At 37.8% G+C, this 19,232-nt stretch overlaps 1 protein-coding gene across 1 annotated transcript in view; it reads right to left on the minus strand.

Annotated features, from left to right (window-relative positions):
• The window catches only part of DPY19L4 (dpy-19-like 4 (C. elegans)), a 29,369-nt gene extending 10,647 nt beyond the window's left edge, over window positions 1-18,722 (minus strand). Inside the window, 15 exon segments of the mRNA XM_009581631.1 lie at window positions 865-985; window positions 2,092-2,211; window positions 3,938-4,096; window positions 5,912-5,985; window positions 7,206-7,304; window positions 7,389-7,520; window positions 8,778-8,912; window positions 9,483-9,606; window positions 11,442-11,476; window positions 11,478-11,600; window positions 12,449-12,570; window positions 14,343-14,433; window positions 15,091-15,215; window positions 16,203-16,310; window positions 18,644-18,722. Of these exon segments, the coding sequence (XP_009579926.1) occupies window positions 865-985; window positions 2,092-2,211; window positions 3,938-4,096; window positions 5,912-5,985; window positions 7,206-7,304; window positions 7,389-7,520; window positions 8,778-8,912; window positions 9,483-9,606; window positions 11,442-11,476; window positions 11,478-11,600; window positions 12,449-12,570; window positions 14,343-14,433; window positions 15,091-15,215; window positions 16,203-16,310; window positions 18,644-18,722 (1,647 nt within the window).
• Window positions 18,723-19,232: the final 510 nt, after the last annotated feature.

A 19,232-nucleotide genomic window follows, 5' to 3' on the forward strand; every position in this document is an offset into this window, starting at 1 on the left:
TAATAAAGCAGGTCTATACAGCAGAAAACATGAGGTATATAAAGGAATGTGTTTACTGTGTACATGCACATATTGTTACTCCTTGATTGGAAGAACACTGTCAATGTTTCTGATGTAACAGTATATGGCATTTTCACAAGTGACATAGTGAATCTCTGTTTAAGTATAAAGTATTTATTCCTGTAAGTCTCTCAAAATTAAGGTAAGTAATATCCTATCCTTATTTTATTAATAAAATAAATGCAGAAAGCTGCCAAAAATTGCACAAAGCAACTCTCAGCATATTAAGAATAAAGGTAGGGTTGGAAGTGGGGGAGTTGTTTGCACTGTAGCATAAGCTCATCTTCAATCACAACACTCCTCTATAATGGTCATACATAAACAAATCTTATGCAAAATAATTCCACATACCATTTCTTATGAAGCAGCTTTACTCTCAGCAATTAAATACACCTATCTACCACATTTTTAGCCTCATTTCTTAGTGAAACAAGGCTTATATCAATGCTTGTCTGCATGCCTGTACTCTTCCTCCTGCACTCCTCCTACAGAGCACTTGACCTTCTTGGCCAATCTCAACTAAGTATGACAGAGGGCTTGAGGTCTCAAATATTTGTTAAAAGAAATTAAACAGATGAGTGAAAGAGAGGGAGATTAAGACAGCTGTGCTTCTTATGAGGAAAGGCTGTAGTGTGAACACAACTTTATCACCAGGTACCAGAGAACAGGTGAAAGTGTGATATTAAGAATGAAATACAGAAAAAGCAGACTATACGAGATCCATACAGGTCTTAGATCATTGTTGTTTGAAAAGCTATATGCTTGCTAGCTGTAATTTCCATGACATTGGCAACAGCAACTCACCAGCAGTATCGGGTGCACAGCTTTCAGTCGAAGCCACTTGAAAAGCGTCATCCAAAGTTCGGGAGAGCACACACCAAATGCAGCAAGCATGCAAACATAAGGTGTCCACAGATACTTCATTCTGAAAAACATTGCAATAACTTAGTTGGGACTCTGTGCATGCCTCTGTATTCAAGCTATTTATAAAAACATTCAGATTTTTTTCATATGTCAAACACAGTCTGGATGTTCAAGCAATCTGAGATCAAATTTGATGGCACTGAAGGGAAATCTCTAGCAGAAGAGCAGGCACCTGATTATCTGCTGCAAGATGTAGGAGCAAGATCCAAGGTCAAAGATGACAAAATCCTTCACAGAGTTCAGGGGAGGATGAAAGAAAACAAAGAGACTAGTAAAGTCACTTGGCTGTTGCGGTTTTCCAGCCAAGCAAGAATAAAAAGCAGCTATTCAGCAAAGCTGTACAGACACTGTACTACAAGGGAGTTCCTGAAGAAAGGAAAGGAAAATATTTAATAAACAATTTATGATTTGCTGGCATCGTCTGCCTCTTAAGGATAGACAAGTCAAGACAACTACATGGTAACACAATAGTCTGCTCACTTTAAGAATTTGTGAATATTAGGATTTTAGGACAATGAGTGTAATACAAACACAAGTCTGCCACCTTCAAGCTGATTTAGCTGAGAGCCAAGATTAGAATAACATCTTCCCAACATTAGCTTCTGTAATTTTAAAGACTAACGCAGTACCTTTGAAAACAGCTTTGCTACTGCTTTAGTATGTCAAGCAAAGGTATACTTCATGCTAGCCTAGACACAAGAAGATGGATAAGAAATCTTCCACGTCCCAATATTCCAGAACATACACTGTTCATCAAAACACTACACAAGATCTCACTAAAATACAATATTAATAGAACTACAGTGCAGTTCTACACTTAAATACCATAAAGAAAGTGATTAAAATTTGGTTCAATTAACATCTCTGATTTTGGCTGCATTAAAGCTTGCAAAACACGATAAGGAGACCGAGCACAGTTCATCATATACCTGTACCCAATTTATAGTCGAAATTATCTATCTTTGCTGTCTCCCCTACTAACTAGTACCAGTATATGCCAAATACATTTCTTGAAAAGGGGTGAATTTCAAAGGGGTGAATGGTGTATCACGTCCAGTTAGGAACGCTCTGTTGCTTTCAAAAGAGATACATCAAAATCAGACTTACCCTTCCAAACACATCGCTAGACAACCAAGTAAAATTGTGTGAATTACATGATAAACTATTTCTGGTCTCTCTCCAATTCGACCATCCTCAAGTTTAACTGTCTCTTTCAGTGGTTCACCACTGCAGTTGGAGAAAATGAGATATCACTTAATTCAGACATTATCTCAGGCAAAGGTGCCAATAAAAATACTCTTATGACCTTTAAGTCAGCAGTACACTGAGATCATACTATGTCATATCATACAATATTGTTGCACTGCTTATTTGGTTTTTTTGTACTTCATTAATGATCTATCAGTACCCGCTGTCCCTTGTTTTAGACTGTAACCTCTCTGGAGCAATGGCTGTGAATTAATACAATGGGATCACTGCCTGTGACCATAAATCCTATTTTAAGGTAATTGAGCAACAAGAGACAGTCTAATTTAAGAGCAGGCGCACTCCGCAAACATTTAAATGAAGCATGCTGTACATGCATTCTAACTAAGTTTCTTCATATCATTAGCTTGGTGAAGAATTATGGAATCTGTAGGATTATAATTGTGTATGGAATGTGTATACCATTTTATGACAAAGTAAAACAACAAAAACAGTTTTTAGTCACATTATTATAAATTCCAGTAATATATTATAAATACAAATTATAACCAAAATCTTACAACAAATATTTTTCTACAAACGAGATAGCAACGCACACAATAGACAACATTTTATTCTACCACAATGTGATTTCAGGTTGCAATTTTATAATAAGCTTCCTCACAACAAATGGAAAAATATTTGAGATTATTAACTGCTTCAAAACTTTAAAAAAAAAAAAAATTGAGGGGGGAGAAGGTTTATTTTAAACTTTTCTTTAAAAAGCTGTTGGACATACTGGAGTCAGAGCTCATTACAAAGTAGTAAATTGCTATTTCAACTACTAGCAAAAAATCGGAAGAATTTGTTTCATTGTTTTGAATATACTATCACACATCCAACTTGACAAACATTTTCATTTATAGCAATATAATCTTTATCTATTAGAAGTCTTAGTCCTTGGAAAAATCTATTGATTTTTGCTGTAGACAAGCAAGGAATTTGCCCTAATACCTGAGCAGTCACACCATTCATCTTCTACCAGGAAGAGATAATTTCCTAGCCATTGAGTTTCCAAGACAAGTTACGCTAAGATCTACAGTCTTGCTATTCTTAGTCTGTAGACAGACAGCTCCACTACCCCTTCTCTCAAGGGAACTGTGAATCACTGTGAAACTAAAAATAATTGAGGCAGTTTTACTTCAGCTCTGTTCCGAGCAGCAAAGGCTGACAAACCTTATCACAGTAAACAAGAGGTTTTTTTTAAAAAAAAAAAAAAAAAAAAACAAACACAGCAGTGAAGCATTAGAAGTCTGAAATCCTCTCAACTCCACCCATCTCATCCTTCACAGTACGTAAACTTGGGAAAAAAAAAAAACCCAAACCCAAAACAGAGAAACAACTTCTCTAGCAACAATCAGATAACTTTGCTGTTGGAAGGGGAAAACAGACGAAACATCTTTCTCCCTGGCAATGGGAAGAGACATAAACATATCACAAAACATTAGCCAGAGCTCTGCAGGAATTGCACCTATGGGGAGACAAACCAATGACAACTGCCTGTCTTGACTGCAGGGATGCTCAAGAACCTCGTCACTAAAGGACTTTCTGTAGGAGTCTCTGATGGGCCTTTCCACTGGTGCTCACACCCTGGCAAGATCAATGGTACAACAAACTTTGGAGCAACAAACATCATGACCATTCACTTAGACATCCATGAACATCTTACTTTTAACTTCTTATTTTTCAGTATAAATAAGTTACTTACCAAATTCTCCTAAAAATGACCTGAGTTACAGAAAAAAGGCAGATAATTAATACTAAAATATAGAAAGGCAACAGTGATGACTGTGTTAGTCGCAAAAAAAAGTCTTGGGAGGGTGCCTGAAGAGATTCTTGACAAAGGAGCCAATTCATTGTAAAATTCCTAGTAAGGCAAAAACATCCCATTAAAAACAATAACAGTACCCCACAGATTAGAAAAAAACCCAGCACACAACCAATCATAGTTTAACCTATTCATTTCATAGGAAACTATTTGAAATTCGTCTTTGAAAAGTTATCTTTTTATCATTTGAAACCGCTTTGCAAGCACTCTTTAGAGCAACTGTCAAAAGCTTATCTTCCAAAAAAGAATCTGTGATTTGAAGAGACCAAACTACAACTCTTTTATACCACAAAAACCCAACCTCCCCTGTAACTCCATTATGGGGACCACAAAGCACTTTCGTTGTCACAGTGGATTAAGATTTTAGAGATATTGATGCAAGAAGGTATGCTTGTCCTCATTCCAAACCGGGAGATGAAGAAGGGAAAGTGGTCATCTGAGATCACAAACAAGCCTGAGGCACTGCCAAATGCTGAAATTCTAGTTCTGTAGCCGAACCCACTTGATCATTCTTCTTTCTCAATTAATGAGCAGAAAGATTATAAACTCTGCCAAGAAGCACTATCAATGTGTATTCTCAACTGGAATTGGTGCAGCATGTGATGCCGTGAATGCATTCTCGTCTTATTTTGTTTCACTTTCCTCCCTCTTTTCTTTTTCTTTTCCCCCAAGAGAAGACTAGAGAACTGAACCACTTTCAACTAGACAGAATCAGTTTAAAGATTAACAGCTGAGCATGTCCAAACTGGCCTTAAAAGACAGATCTTGAAGCTCTTGGGCTGCAAATCATAATTCCAACCCAAAGTTACACAATTTCCTAGGCGTAGTTGCACCCAGTTTGTCTCAATCACTGGGTTCATTGCAGAGTTTGACAGCCTGGAAAGTAACATGTAGCAAGTCCCCGGGGAAAAAAAATAAAATCCATAATACCTGGTAGCTGAATAAACTGAAATCCTGACCAGAAGCAGTCCTTCTTTTCTTGCAAAACACTTAAGAACATGCACGTATGTGTGTTAAACAATGCATCTTAGTCAACATCATTACATCTTGTCTTCCAAAAATTCCCCAACAATTTCAATTATGTGTGATGTCATTTTCCGCTTCTTCCCCTGAAAGGCTGTGAAGTAGTTTTGTAAGAGAGATGCAGTTCCCAGGAGAGAGTCCCAATTCCTGCACAGAATTGCAAGCCTTGGCTTGGGTCCAGGAGGAATCTCAGTCCTTACCAATACTCCATTTGAAGTTTTCCAGAAAATCTGTAGCCATGATGTCTTCTTCTTATAGACCAACATTCAACTCTCTCACAGATGCAAACAATTTTTCTTAGAATCACAACAATTCCCTCTGACTTTTAAGCTGTCCCTTATTCTTCCAAAATATACAGGTTTTTTTTGGGGGGGTGTTATTCTTAAAAACCAAAAATACAACCCCACAACCTAACCCTGTTTTGAGATAGTATCAATAGTTCATGACTCTTTTCACAGCCCTTTCTTTTCCAGGCCATAAAAAGTTAGTACCACCACCTTTACCCTATTATGTTTGCTTTCAAGTCTTATTAGAAACACTAGATAGGGTACAGAAAGTTTTTTCCTCTTCAACATCAAAGAAAACAAAAATCTATTAAATGCTTTCACCCCCAAGGCATGGAAAATATTGAGGTGCCTCAGAAACCTCAAAATCCTAAGTAAATTCTGTAAATGCATCTTTTTTTAATTCAATCTTAAAACCAGGCGACAAATAGAAACTGTTTCCCTAACTCCTCTATAAAATTCTCACAAGCCACTTAAATTTTATACTTCTCAGAGCAGTTTCAGAAGTTCGGATATCTTAGAAGGTGTAAAGAATTTAAAAACTTACTTAGTTGTGTTTAAGCCAAGTTTTACTTCAATGAACTTCAGCAAATGCTCATTTTCTTTATGAGGAACAAACATCTGAAAATTAATTTAGCAGAGAAAAACCTTACCAAGTGCTGGAAGCAGCTTTCACGTAGTCGCTTCATTCAGATTACAAAATGGCAGGGAACAATCAACTATTCAAGATTTAGTTTTAACTAACAAATGTGATTAAGTGTGCCAATTAAGGTACCAGTGTAGTACTGCAAATCTTCACTTAAATAAATCTATCTTTAGGGTTTCCTTGAGAATATCATTCCCTTAATTTCATTCATGTACCCCAACAGGAGGGCAAGTGAAAAGTTGTCAACAAGTTTTCAAAAGACTACTGAGCGGTGTAAAAAGGATCATGAAAAACAGACATAGACTTACCCCCAAACAAGCCAAAGAACATTGCATTTGGCTCCACTAAATAATAGGACTGCAGCTTAGCAAAAGTTATGAGCATTTGTAATCTTCACATAAATTGTTTGAGCAGCCAAAAGTTCTGTGTACTGTCTACATAATTTAACTCATATTTTTGAAGGTTAGGTTTTATTTTCCTGGAGATACAGCAAGGCTAGCCAATCCGAATGGCACAAGAAAACAATCAGTTCTGAGCATTCTCTCAAACTTTTTAGGGTTCACTAGGTTCTTTATTTTTAAGTCGACACTGTTAATTAACACAACCAGGGTGAGTTTGAGACATAGAGGAAAAGCACAATAAATTATGTAAAAGGCTAGAGCCAGCGAGAGGGAGTTGCTAATCAAAATACAAGACCAGGCTAAAATCCCACTGTGTAATCTCAGCTCCTAGCTGACTCCTACACTAAGTGAAGGTCTCTGTTCCCATGCTCTAGTTGAAATTTAATTGAAAATTAACATCTACCTTGAGACTACTCATACCCGTACGTGGCCACTAGGTCTTCTCCTTGCACAAGAATATTGTTTTAATATTCAGCCAGTTTGTAGAGTTGTAATAAAAACCACATTTATGAAACAGCTAAAGTGTGATTTAAAGAGTATTTCTATACTATGCTTTAACCTCAACCCAAAAGACCAAAACCCTAACAAAAAACAGCTGCTTGAGTTGTTAGATACAGACTTTTCATACAGATAAAAAATTACTCAATCTTCAGTACTCCAATTTGCTATGAATTAAGCTATGAACTCTCAGATCAGTAAGATAAGCAACACTTCAAAAGATTTTTCCAAAATACATCTGAAATTTTCCATTTAGATTTTGACAATTAAAATAACTTTTTACAGAGGAATCTTACCTTTAGTAAGAAGTTTAGTGTCACTGTTATTATAAGTACCAAATAAATGTACATTATTTTCAGCAATCTTGACATAAATGTACCTTTTTTCATATTCATCTGCAAAAATATTTTAAAAATATCATTTGGAGTTCAGTTTAAATAACAGAAGCTACACTCAGAGTTAGAGGAGAGTCTAGTTACCTGAAGGCATTTAGAGAGCATTAAAGCTGCTACAAGACTCAATAATGGTGACACTAGTAAGGCTGAATTTTCAAACTGCAAAAGGTACCCCAAGAAGAGAGAAAACAAGTAGATTTTGTATACTTCATGCACCTGTTGAAGAAACAAAATAAAACACAATAAAATAAAATTATAGTGGATATACGTCTTGCTTTTTAGAGCGGTAGGTAGGTCACTCCATTCCTCTGTTAATCAGGGGATTAATGGATCTCTATCCTCCAACTCATGAATGTAGCAGGGTACCGTTTGATCCTGGTCAGCCTCAGTAACTAGTGCACAATTACTTTACAAGAATTCTGTAAAAATGTCAAAAGTAGTAGTATTTTACCAGGTCTCCCCCTTTTGTAACATCTCCCTGTGATGCAGCATGAAGCAGTAACCACAATGCAACAGCATAAGAACACACAATTTGTGTGAAAGAGCTTACTACTGTAAACATGCGCTTTCCTTGCCCTCACAATAACTTGTTCTTTAACCTACCTCCAGAATACACAGACTGTTACTGATACTTTCTGTTATTTACTAATTGATAAGCAGATCTTGTAAACCCTGATACTTGATTCTTTAGACTTTTACCAAAACATCCATCTTCTTCCGTGTATTTTAAGGACCCTGCTTTGAACTAAAATAGATCAAACATCTCCCACTGCTGAGGAACAGAAAAAAAAGCCATTGAAAGAAGAGGTGACAAATTAGTATTGCATGCAATTTGAAGCAGAAGTTACATCTAATAAAACTAGAAGGCACACATGTACGAAGTAGCATATATACCATTGCAACAGGCAGAGTAAAAATGCCTTATTGTTGCAACATTTCTAAGAACCACTTTGCAGAATAAATTCAAATACTTTCTTATAATGAAAAATCAATTGGCCTTCAGCATCTGTCTAGCCTATTTATTGACTAAATCAGTACAGGAGGGCCATTCAGGGTGAAAATGAGTCCCTTAATTGCACAGAGCCAACAGAGCAGTTTTTTGGTCAGCCCCACCCTGCTATGAATAGGGAAAGGAAAAGAAGAGGCAGGTAGGCCAAAAAGGATGCATGGCTGAGTATCATTCATCACTCCTTCAGCTCTCCAAGGATGTTTCAGATCTCAGAAGCTTTGTTTAGCTTCTGACCCTTTTGTTAGGAAAGCTGTCCCAAACACAGTAGTCCAAAAGAGAGTGAGTTTAAAGCCATTTTACTCTTCCGAGGGACATAACATGCGCTTCAGCTAGACCCAGGCTGCAAGACACTCAAGTCATCACTCAGCCTGTGCCCTTTGGAGCTCCTGAGCAGTATGTATGGCAGGCACCTCTGAGGCTGTATTTGAGTCCCCAACTATCAGTAGGTTGAAGAGTTCTAATACCTTCTCTGACTGCGCCAGGGCAAAGCTGTCTAGCAGAAAAAGAGAAACAGCCTGGACAAACAGGAGATAATGACTGTATTCCCACATCATCATGAAGGTGTATGTTGAAGCACTCACCAAAAGGTAACAAAACTTCTAGAGGTAAAAAAGAAGAACAAAAAAAGCATTAATTTCATACCTACACATCTCTGTCACTAAGTAACTGAGAGGTCATTAAAACAGAAACTATAGAAATTAATTATTTTAGGAAATAATTAAAATACTGACTTCAGACCTACTTAACGTGTTCTCAGATGGAAGAAAATAATTACTGAAACATTCAAAAACATTTAAAACCAATCAGAAGAAACATCTTTGACAGAGAGACAGGGAAAGGAAGTTACCACCATCTTCTCCCAGCAACAGGAAGAGCAACAAAATAGTTTACAAAGTGAGAAAAATTCTGCATCAGTTTATCTTAAAAAGATAGCACACAGCTCATTACCACACTGTTCTCTCGGAACCCTCAGGGGGGCATAACAGGGCAGGGCACGAGTCGCTTAGCAAAAACTGCACATGCCTAGGTGAAATCCAAGTGGCTGTTTTGAAAAGAACAAACAAAACATCTACTGTTTTCTGCCTAGTAGGGCAAGAGTGACAGAAGTAACTAATTCTAGAGCACAGTTCTACCAGCAACTCTTTATTAAGAAATTAATTTTGCTTTACCTCAGCAGAACAATTCAGGTTTTTTTTTAAATAGCCTGTGAGAGCTGCTACTTGACATGCAAAATATGGCAAAGCCCAATTTTCCCTTGATGGTATGGAGTAATCAATTCTTGTGGTATCTGTCCTAGAATAAAGTACAGACAAACAAAATTATTAAAAGATTTATGGAACAAAAATATCAAGGAAAGCCTAAATGTCACTTCTAGTTATCAGTGTGGCCTTGCAAGCAAACTATTCCTGTATTAGCTGTAAAGTAATACTGGCACAATTTCCCTGCTGATACAGGTCACAAATTTAATATCAGCATGGAAGGTCCAATCTTTACTCATTTATTCAGCAGGTCTCCTTATTAGGTGGCGTTTATAGGACTGAAGCCAAAGAGCATCTGCCTCCAGCCTTTTCTGACCCACCACAACACAGCGCGAGCCAGACGCATCATGCACTGCTTCCGCCAACCTGCACTGTGACAATGGAGCCTTCTTTGGCCACGAGCAGTGCTAAATGGTCTTATGTCCATAGGCAGGGGACCGCTGCCGTAACAGCAGCTTTTCACATTACGATGAAAATCAGCTCATAGCTGCGAGAAAAGACTCCTTTCAGTTCTCATACAATATGTTTTAAATAAGTGATTTAGGCGGTCAAGCACAGCATACTTAGAATCCAAAGTAGTGCTCCCTCATAGCAGCAGCACCAGCAGATACTCTGTTTACAGGGAAATTCTGCCCAGCAAAACAAGAGATTAAAGACAGATGGGGAGCATGGGCCAGAACAGCAGCAGGGTCTTCTCATGGAATGACTTGACAGTATCTGCACAATTAGAGCTGTAGAGGAAAGTTTTAAAAAGTGCTAAAGTGACTTAGAAGCACAAGTCACACTTTCAAATGTGATCAAAGGCTTGACCAGTTTCAGAGGTACATAGTCTTCTTTGTGTCTACTATGCTTTTAAAAAGGAGCCTCAAGCTCCTTTATCATTTAGATATTTGAAAGCGTCACCTTTCATTTTTACCTCTGAAGCCTCTTACAGAGGCGTATTTGGAGCTTTTTTAACTACTGGACCTTTCAATTTGTTAACAGTGTTAATCTTCTTTGCTGTTGAAAAAAATACAGATTTATTCACCATTTTTCCTACTTTCCACTGTTCACACCAGCTTGATGAACAATATTTTTAGCTACTAATCACAGATTTGGTCATGATGACTTCACACTCCTCAAAGACGCTTCCCAACAGCTCAACTTTAAAGATACATCTCTAACATTTTGCTCCTCCATAGCTCTTTTCTTACAAGTGCTCTCAAGTTCACAGAAAGCCCCAGAGCTACTTGGTGACAAACCAAGAACCTGAACACAAGTTCTCATTGCCCAAATGGGGCTCCCTATTATTGTGGTGTTTCATAAAGGGAAGGGACATTTTCTTGCAAGTGAAACGTTTTAAAATAAAGAAATCTTGAGATCAGGATCATCTAAGAAGATTCCATTTTGCACAAAAACCGACTACAAAAAGGAGATTAAAAAAAATATCAAAGACTCTTTACAAGAAAAATGCACTTGGTCATGTCCTTCCAAGCAAAAGAACAACCATCACAATACTTAGAGCTGGCCACAGAGAGCAATTCTGTTTTACAGCAACTTCGGAAATTTGTTTTCATTCTTCACCAGCACAAAACCAAAACCTTCTGAGGAATGTTTTTGGAAAATGGAATTGTGTGAGAATACTCCTGTATTCACACACATACATAAAGTCAGTTCAACTGGCAGCATGGATGGTTTGGACAACAGAAGGCCTTTCCATTAATAAAAGCATAATGAGAATCAGTGCATCTCTGGGAGATGTTTTGTATTCGTCATAAGAGCTTTCTCTCACAATGAGAGCACAAAGTTTAATAGAAAGCATTTCAATCTGTTCTAATATTTTAAAATGCCTTATTGACAAACTAGATTGTATAAAGATGTTTTTCTTACCTGTTAATAATGAACCATGCTACAGTCAGCATTCCTGGTCAGCAGTCCTGCCAGCCAAGTCCCACTCATAACCCAACTGGTTACAAACAATGCTGTCACATAAATTCCCTGCAGTCCAAAAACTATACCAATGTAGAAATACACTGGTTCAATAACTTCCTGAAATTACAAATAAAAACGAAGAGACATAGCGGCAACTGAGCTGAAGCTGGAAATTATTACTATTTACTATTTGCATACTGCTAACAATGTGCTAGGTGCTTTACAAACAGGTAAGAGACAGCCCCTACTCTAGAAAAGTATTGAGCATGCTTTTATTTTGGGCTTAGGGAGAAAAAAGCAGTGTGAATTAAGAGCACACTTCAGGACTCAGCTTGCTAGTGCCATGATTTTTGTATTTGCTTTAGCAAGAACATTGTATGTGTCAGATTTAATAAATCTATACTGCAGTGAGATATAAAGTTCGCAGGACTACTGGAAGAAGTTATGTAGGAAAGGAACTTGAAGAAGTAAAGATGAGGCAAAAACAGTTCCAAACACAGAGAAGCATATATAAAATAAATAAATAATTAACAAAGAAAGATAAATGAGAGAGGACAGAAGTATGCAGCGTAAGCAGAAGCAAGCCTGGGTAGAACAGAAAGAGACAAAAGTGTTTTTCCCTTTTATCTATATGGGAATGGGCAGAGATAGCTACCACTATAACAGACTTCTGTACTTCGAAGGAGCTAACTTTCCTATTTTTAATGGATAGCACAGATACTTTACACATTTCTAAGCAGTTTGTAGAAGTAAAGAATAACAGACAGAAAAGTTTAGTGCATTTAAACCCCCAAAATCCTATGCCAGAAACTGATCAGAATCGAGGAGAACCTGGACCTGGTGAGAGGCTTAGCTCAATTCATTCAACAGAAATTGCATGTATTTATTGTATACAGCATAGAAAGTCTCATACACACACACGTACACAACCATAATGAAAGCCTAGAAAGTAGAAGTGCACATACTTCGCTACCAGATGCTTGATATAAAACACTGGCAATCAACTCTGGGTACAAAGTCATTTGCTGGACTGCATTTATCGTCTTCAGTGATATTGTCTTATTGTTGTGTGTCAACTCATAAACACCTATAGACAAAAAAAATATATTATTCTTGGAATCACTTACTACTGCTTTTCTCAAAAGAGGTGAAAGTGTACTCAAAGGTAGGGGGAAACAGATTTGATCATTAAAGCTACTGACTGATTCACCACTCCTAATTTTAAAGGAAGGAGAAATTTCTGTGCCAGATCTATTCCACCCTACTGATTTAGCAACAAAGCTATTACCATTTTCTGATCTAGCCTTTAGACAGAAGACCCAAAACTAACCAGCTGAAGCGTACTCTTTTCAGTAACATACTGATGCAGCCCTGGAACCAGCTACCCACAGATCACCTTCACAGGAGGTTCTTAAGAAGAACCTCCAAAGAGGCAAAGAGACAAAGATCTAACAGGGATGAGCAGGATGTATTAAACCTGTCTCCACAAAGAGGTCAGATATGATGGCCTCATCACCTTTTCAGCCCTGCACTTCTGAGACTTCTAAGAATCACTCACTCAACACAATATGGCTTTGTACGGGATTGAGATGAAATTGAAGCTGGCATACTTGAAGGATACATTATTCTGAGATATTGTAATTAAAAAACTGATGTTATTACTTGGGACAATAGAGGGAAAAGGAAAAATAATCCAAATTAGAGAAAGAAAAAAAAAAACAGAAAAAAGAACAAAAACCCGAACAACAATGCAACAGCCAAACAAGATTACTGTTTCCAGCTCTAAGCATATCTTGGTGTGTGGTCTGCAGCTGGTTCTCTGCAAGCCAAACCAGATCTTGCAGGACTTATAACTGGGTTCAGCACAGCTATGATAGACCTTTGAAAACTGTGTGCCCCCGTAATACCTAGTAGACACGTGAGTCTATCTGTTTGCAGAGGCAGCATGCCTGAATGAGGCAGTCCATCTATCCACAGCATGGGTAATCTCCCCAGAGATAATGAGGAACTGACTGTACCAAAGACCTATTATATATTGCTGACGAGCTATATGTCGTCTGGGAAACGATAAAACTATACCTACAAAGTTTAACTGGCTTTGGATGAGGTTTCACAAGGGGACTGAACTAATTCAATGGCTCACCGCTGCAAGACAGGGCTGTTCACTCCCTCTTCTCTCCTGGAGCTCTCACCTTTTCCCCATGCTAGCCCAGGTGGCCTTCTGAACTCACTAAACTAGCACTAAAGTGCTTTAGTTTTCTGCTGGTTTCGGGACCTGGGGTCAGTGAGCTCCACAGCCAGTGCAGGATAAAGAGCAGGAGCGCAAAGGGAGGAGAGACCATTACCACCCAGTTTGTTCTCCTTCCTGTTGGTTTCAGTCCCCATTGCTCAGTGCTTATCAACATCTATTCATCATAGCTGACAGGGGTAGAAACCTCCGGCAGGGACAGGATTGAGCAGATCAACTCTTGACAGAAACTGTTCCATCTTCTGACAGAGTATGGAAAACAGTCATTTCCATCCCCCATTCCCAAATTAAAGATCAATTATACTTACATGGCAAAAAATCCCCTATGTAGCATAGGCAAACCTAATGATAACTTCCATATGGGGCAATATGAGAGTAATATTAATCCTGTTCCAGAGGGTTGATTAAAGGCAATCCACTGGAATACAGGATAGTTAAATACTGTTTTTTAAAAGGCACTGAAAAGTTAGGTCAGCGTACAGTTTTTAATTAATCTGACAGATATACCTATATAAGAGTATAAAATCAGTCTCTTCAGTCTGCAGGAGTTTTTTACTGTCTCCAAAAGGAACAGGACTTTTCAAGGTTAATAAAACAAACGGGTTTTGTACCTCTTTCAAAGGAAGGAGCCTTTAACAGTTCTTTATAGAATGAGTAATAAATGGCGCTGTCACCCTGAAATGTAATTTCTCGTTCAAGTTCCTAGGGAAAAAAAAATATATATTCACCGCCTGCAATCTCTTCCCATAGAATACTATATATTTTCAGATAGACTGGTTTTGTAATACAGCACACAGTTATGACTCCACTGTATATCTTCAAAGTATTCCACAAAACATTAATCTTCACAGCACCTGTCAGGTATATAATGCTCTCTATAACTTCGCAAACACGCTCGGAATCAGAGCAACTCAAATCCACATCGTAAGTCAGCACAAGATCCACAGGATCCTTTCATATTCACAAACCTGAATTTCATTCAACTTTCCATACTTCACTAAATAATACTGTTCTTAAAAAAAAAAAAAAAAAACCAAAAACATACATTCCTGTTGTTTAGCTTATGCAATCCCAGTATGCTTCAGTTTTTTCTCCAAATTTTAGAAGGGTATTTCAATAATAAAGGGTGGCATGGAAAAACACATAAAAGCATGACAAGACAAGACTACTGTTAGTAGGAGAAACACCTGGGAAAAAAAAAGAAAGAAAGAAATAAAAAAAGAGACTATATCAAAGACAGAGGCCTGACTAGAATGACATGGGATTCTGCAAGCAAGTAGTTCCAACCTGACATGGATCAGCTTTGATTTCAAGGACACAATCTGGCTTTTGTTTCAGTAGTTTAACTTTTTTCTTTACCTGCCTGCTGGAAAACCAGAATTTCCGTTCATGGTATGTTGAGAGGTACACAGCATACATCATTCCACTAGTGACTGCCGCAAGACAGCCAAAGAAAAGTTTCGCAAAACGCTGAATTAACATATCTGAAAAGGGACAGTGAAAAAGCTAAAATAGTCCAGACAACTTAGAAACAAACAGTATGCCCTAAATATGACTCACTTCTGAACAGCAAGTAAACTTATTGGCATCAGAATTATCACACACCATCAGCAACACAGATACATCGAGAACTGATTTGTTATTCCTGTCCCGCAGAGTTTTCTTTCCCAGTTGTTACCATCGCTTCATAGGACTCAGATAAAATACTCACACACTACACTGCAAATTTCTCTCCATTCTAGTAAGCTTCATTTTCAAAGGTATTCCAAGAAGGAAAAGTGTCTTCCAAACAAACAAAGCGAACTCTACATTTTACCCAAAACACCACAAACTTCTTAAAGATGTTAACAGAAAGACGTGGCAATACCACATCTAACATCAATACTGAGACATTCTATTCTCTGTTCTGTTTTCAAATATAAGAGGAAGGAACTAACTTGAGTTTTACCAAACTCACATGATGGGTGTCTGCTTCACCCGTAGCTCCTTCAAGTTAGTATGCGCTTTTGATATAAAAGTTTTTGGTAGCTTAGTGAGCGGTTGCCTAAAATTACACCTGGTTTTAGTTCTGTTTCTTGAAAAGCTGTAAGGACTTTTTGTCTGTTCTTGTTTCAGTACCATTACTTCGTGCCTTTCAGCTTCTCAACCGAAAGATCATTCCAGATGCAATTAAAATAGTTTTTTGTACTCAAATAGTAACAACAGCAAGATTCTTAACCCCTCTGCCTCTCCCCCTTCCTCTCTCTGCCCCAACCTGAAACAATCCAGGACTACCATTTTACTCTGCAATACATAAAATGTCATTATTAAAGAATTCTAATGTGCATGCCTTTTTTTTCTTGAAACATTCAAAAACCTAATTCAAAATAAGCCTGTTATAAATTACTGCGCTACAAATATCTTCCCATAAAACGTAAAAGAATAATGAAAAAAAAAAAAATCAGTAGTTGGCTAAAAATTCTGTAGCTTACATTTTGGCGATCTTCCCAGCTTTGAGTTTTCTTTGTTTCTCTCCTCTGGAGCCATTTTGTCAGATTCTGTGCAGTTTTGCTTCTTTCTCTGTCGCAGGTCTGCTGCCCCTGAAGACATTTTTTTGAAGTTATTGCAACACAATAGCTAAAACCACACTGTGAGAAATCCACACAGCAGCAGGTAACAGCCAGTTATTGCTACTGATTCAATCCCACAGCAGATATATTCGACAAAAAGACTCAATTAAAGTATTTCCTAAGCCTAACTAAAATAACAATATAACAACACAGAAATCAATTCCTATGTCATTCCTTAGAAAATCCAATAGTTTTCTCTTGAGGCTATACTCTGGGATTACCCAGAACCCAAACTGGAAGCTAACTGGTTTATTCTGTGGTGAGCATATTACACAAATGAAGGAAAGCAGTATTTTAGATAAGCTGATAGAGACACTGGGAGAAATTGGTGCCAATTTCATTCTACTCTCATCCTGGCGTTACGCTGCTATAGTACAGTAGTGTACCAGGCACATTACTGTAATACAAAAATTGGGCTAGTCCATTACTTTTAAATTGAGCTGCCTGTTATTCATATGGTGAAAGCTTTCATAAAGTAAATATAATATCACTTTTTTCCTGCTTCCAGATCTACTGGAACTAAGCAAATTTATGAATTTTTAGTCTAACATATAATTAAAAAACCCAGTCTACTAGGCCACATAGATCGCATCACAAGACTGAAGGCTTCTTCAGCTTCTGTTAAGTTTTCTGTAAACAATGGGAGTTTGAAGCCCTGGCTCATTTATTTTAGAGTCTGAAAGGCAATGAGGCTAATTCACAGGGTGCAAGTCTCCATACAAAAGGAGTCATTGCAAAAAATCTGTTATAATTACTATATTAAACATTACATCCATGTGTGATGAAAAGGTTTAACTGTAACTCATGCTCCAGAATTTTTGGCTATCCGGTTTGATCTACTGTCCAACGTTGCTTGAAATTTTGTAGCCGCTGATTTGCTCTGGACTTAAACCAGCTCTTTCATAAAGCTGTTCAACTTCAAACTTGAAGTGTCAATCTTCACATCCCACAGTAAAGCCTTTAATCACTCTGGTTGTATATTACTTCAAGTCTAAATCAGTCTACTTTTAACTCCCAACTATTAGCTTTAAAAGTTAGAAACTAGAGATAGTAATATAAATAAACCTTTAAAGTGGTGTCTGCCTGCATCAGCACAACTGTATTTGTGTTTTAACAGGATTTTCAAAGCAATTTATGAATTATTCTGAGCAAACCAAGACCTCAATGGTAACATTTTTCATGGAATGAACAAAAAACATCTACCTTCTTAAACAAGACAAGAATTGGAAAGGTATTAAACAAAAGAAGGTTAGGGCGTTCAATATCACATTTATCATTATGTCAATCCAAAATGAAATACACACCAGTATCTCTTCATGTCATGTATATTAAGTTAATCAGCAACGCAAACACCGAATGCACTGCAATTAAAAATCACTTGTACCACACAAAATAAAATGAGGGGAAAAAAATTACATCACCAGAATGGGCAGATATGTGCTTGGAAAGATGACTGTCTGCCCTTGTCATCCTAGTTATGACCAAAATAATATGACCAGTGAGAACACTGGAGGAAAAAGCATTTATTTCGTTTTTCTGGCAGGTAAGTGATCCACATTAGAAGCGTAACACATTTATAAAATCTAGAGTTAGCAGCAGTAATAGAAAACTCCCAAAGAAAGAACAATTTAAAATTCTAATTCTGAAACAACTACATCTCTGTCGGCAAATGATCTTCACCTTGGTTTTGAAGACTGCTCAACAGATTTCCCCCCCCCAAAGCAATAATAAAGAAAGATTCAAGTATGCTACTTCTGTTTCTTCTGTAGCTGCCTCAAACAAGAAAAATGCTGTTTCCACTTCTATGAATCCTTTAAATGGGGTGAAATGAAAGTCAAACAAGGTGACGACTAAAAATAATCTAGGATTTTGAATTGATGACACAGCCTCTAGTACCTCTCTATCCAGCAAGCCATTTCTCATCTGAGAGCTCTTTCTACTTCCCTCTAAGTTCCCAGTATATTTTTTTCAACTCAGACAACAAGCGTTCCACTTATTTTTGTGTATCTATTGCAGAAAAGCATAATTCATTGCTCCTGTGTGAATCTATATTAATCCATTTTTCGCCTGCAAATTGACCACTGTCTGCAATTCTTGTCCTCTCATCTAAAGAAGGATAAGATAGAGCTGGGAAATGTTCAGAGAAGGGCCATGAGGATGATCCAAGGTGTGCAATGGCTCCCATACAAGCAAGCAAGTTGAGGATGTCTCAGTCTGGAAAAGTGGATGACCAACAGAAACATGCCAGAGGTCTACAAGTTAGTGAAATGCGCAAACAGGCTGAATAGAGAGCAGTGATTCACCTTCTTTTCTAATACTGGAACAAGAAGTTATCAAACAAACCCGGTGAGTCAGGCTACAAGGAACCAGTTCATCGCACATCACCTTTGTGTAGACCACTCCTACCCAAAGAATGTTCTGTAAATGAAGAGTTTACACAGATTCAAGAGAAGAGGGACACATTTGTGGAGGACAAACAACCAAAGACTACTAAACACACAGAAACCATGTCCAGCTTAGAAAGTACCCCAGCTGAGAACAGTTGGGAGGCTGGAATATGCCATGGGACAGCATCACATATGCTTGTTTTGCTCTTGCATTTCTCTGGGTGCCTACTTACAGTCATGTTTCTGCTGATTTCCCCAAGAAAACTAAATGCCATCTCCTAGTCCCCACAAAGGGGGTTAGCACAAAAGAGACCTGGAGAAAAACGATTGTGTGGGGGGCTAAAAGTGAAACGAGAGGAGACATACAACATACAAACGGGGAAACTGAAGGGATGCCTAAGAAAAACCACACTCATGGAGGCATCCACAGAGCCGACAGATGCTGCCCCGGGGTGCAACGCCGGGTGAGGGAAGAGAAACAGACCCCAAGTTTCTGGGCTCCCAT

The sequence above is a fragment of the Fulmarus glacialis genome, unplaced genomic scaffold (genome assembly GCF_000690835.1).
Source record: "Fulmarus glacialis isolate BGI_N327 unplaced genomic scaffold, ASM69083v1 scaffold16127, whole genome shotgun sequence".
Classification (NCBI taxonomy): Eukaryota; Metazoa; Chordata; class Aves; order Procellariiformes; family Procellariidae; genus Fulmarus; species Fulmarus glacialis.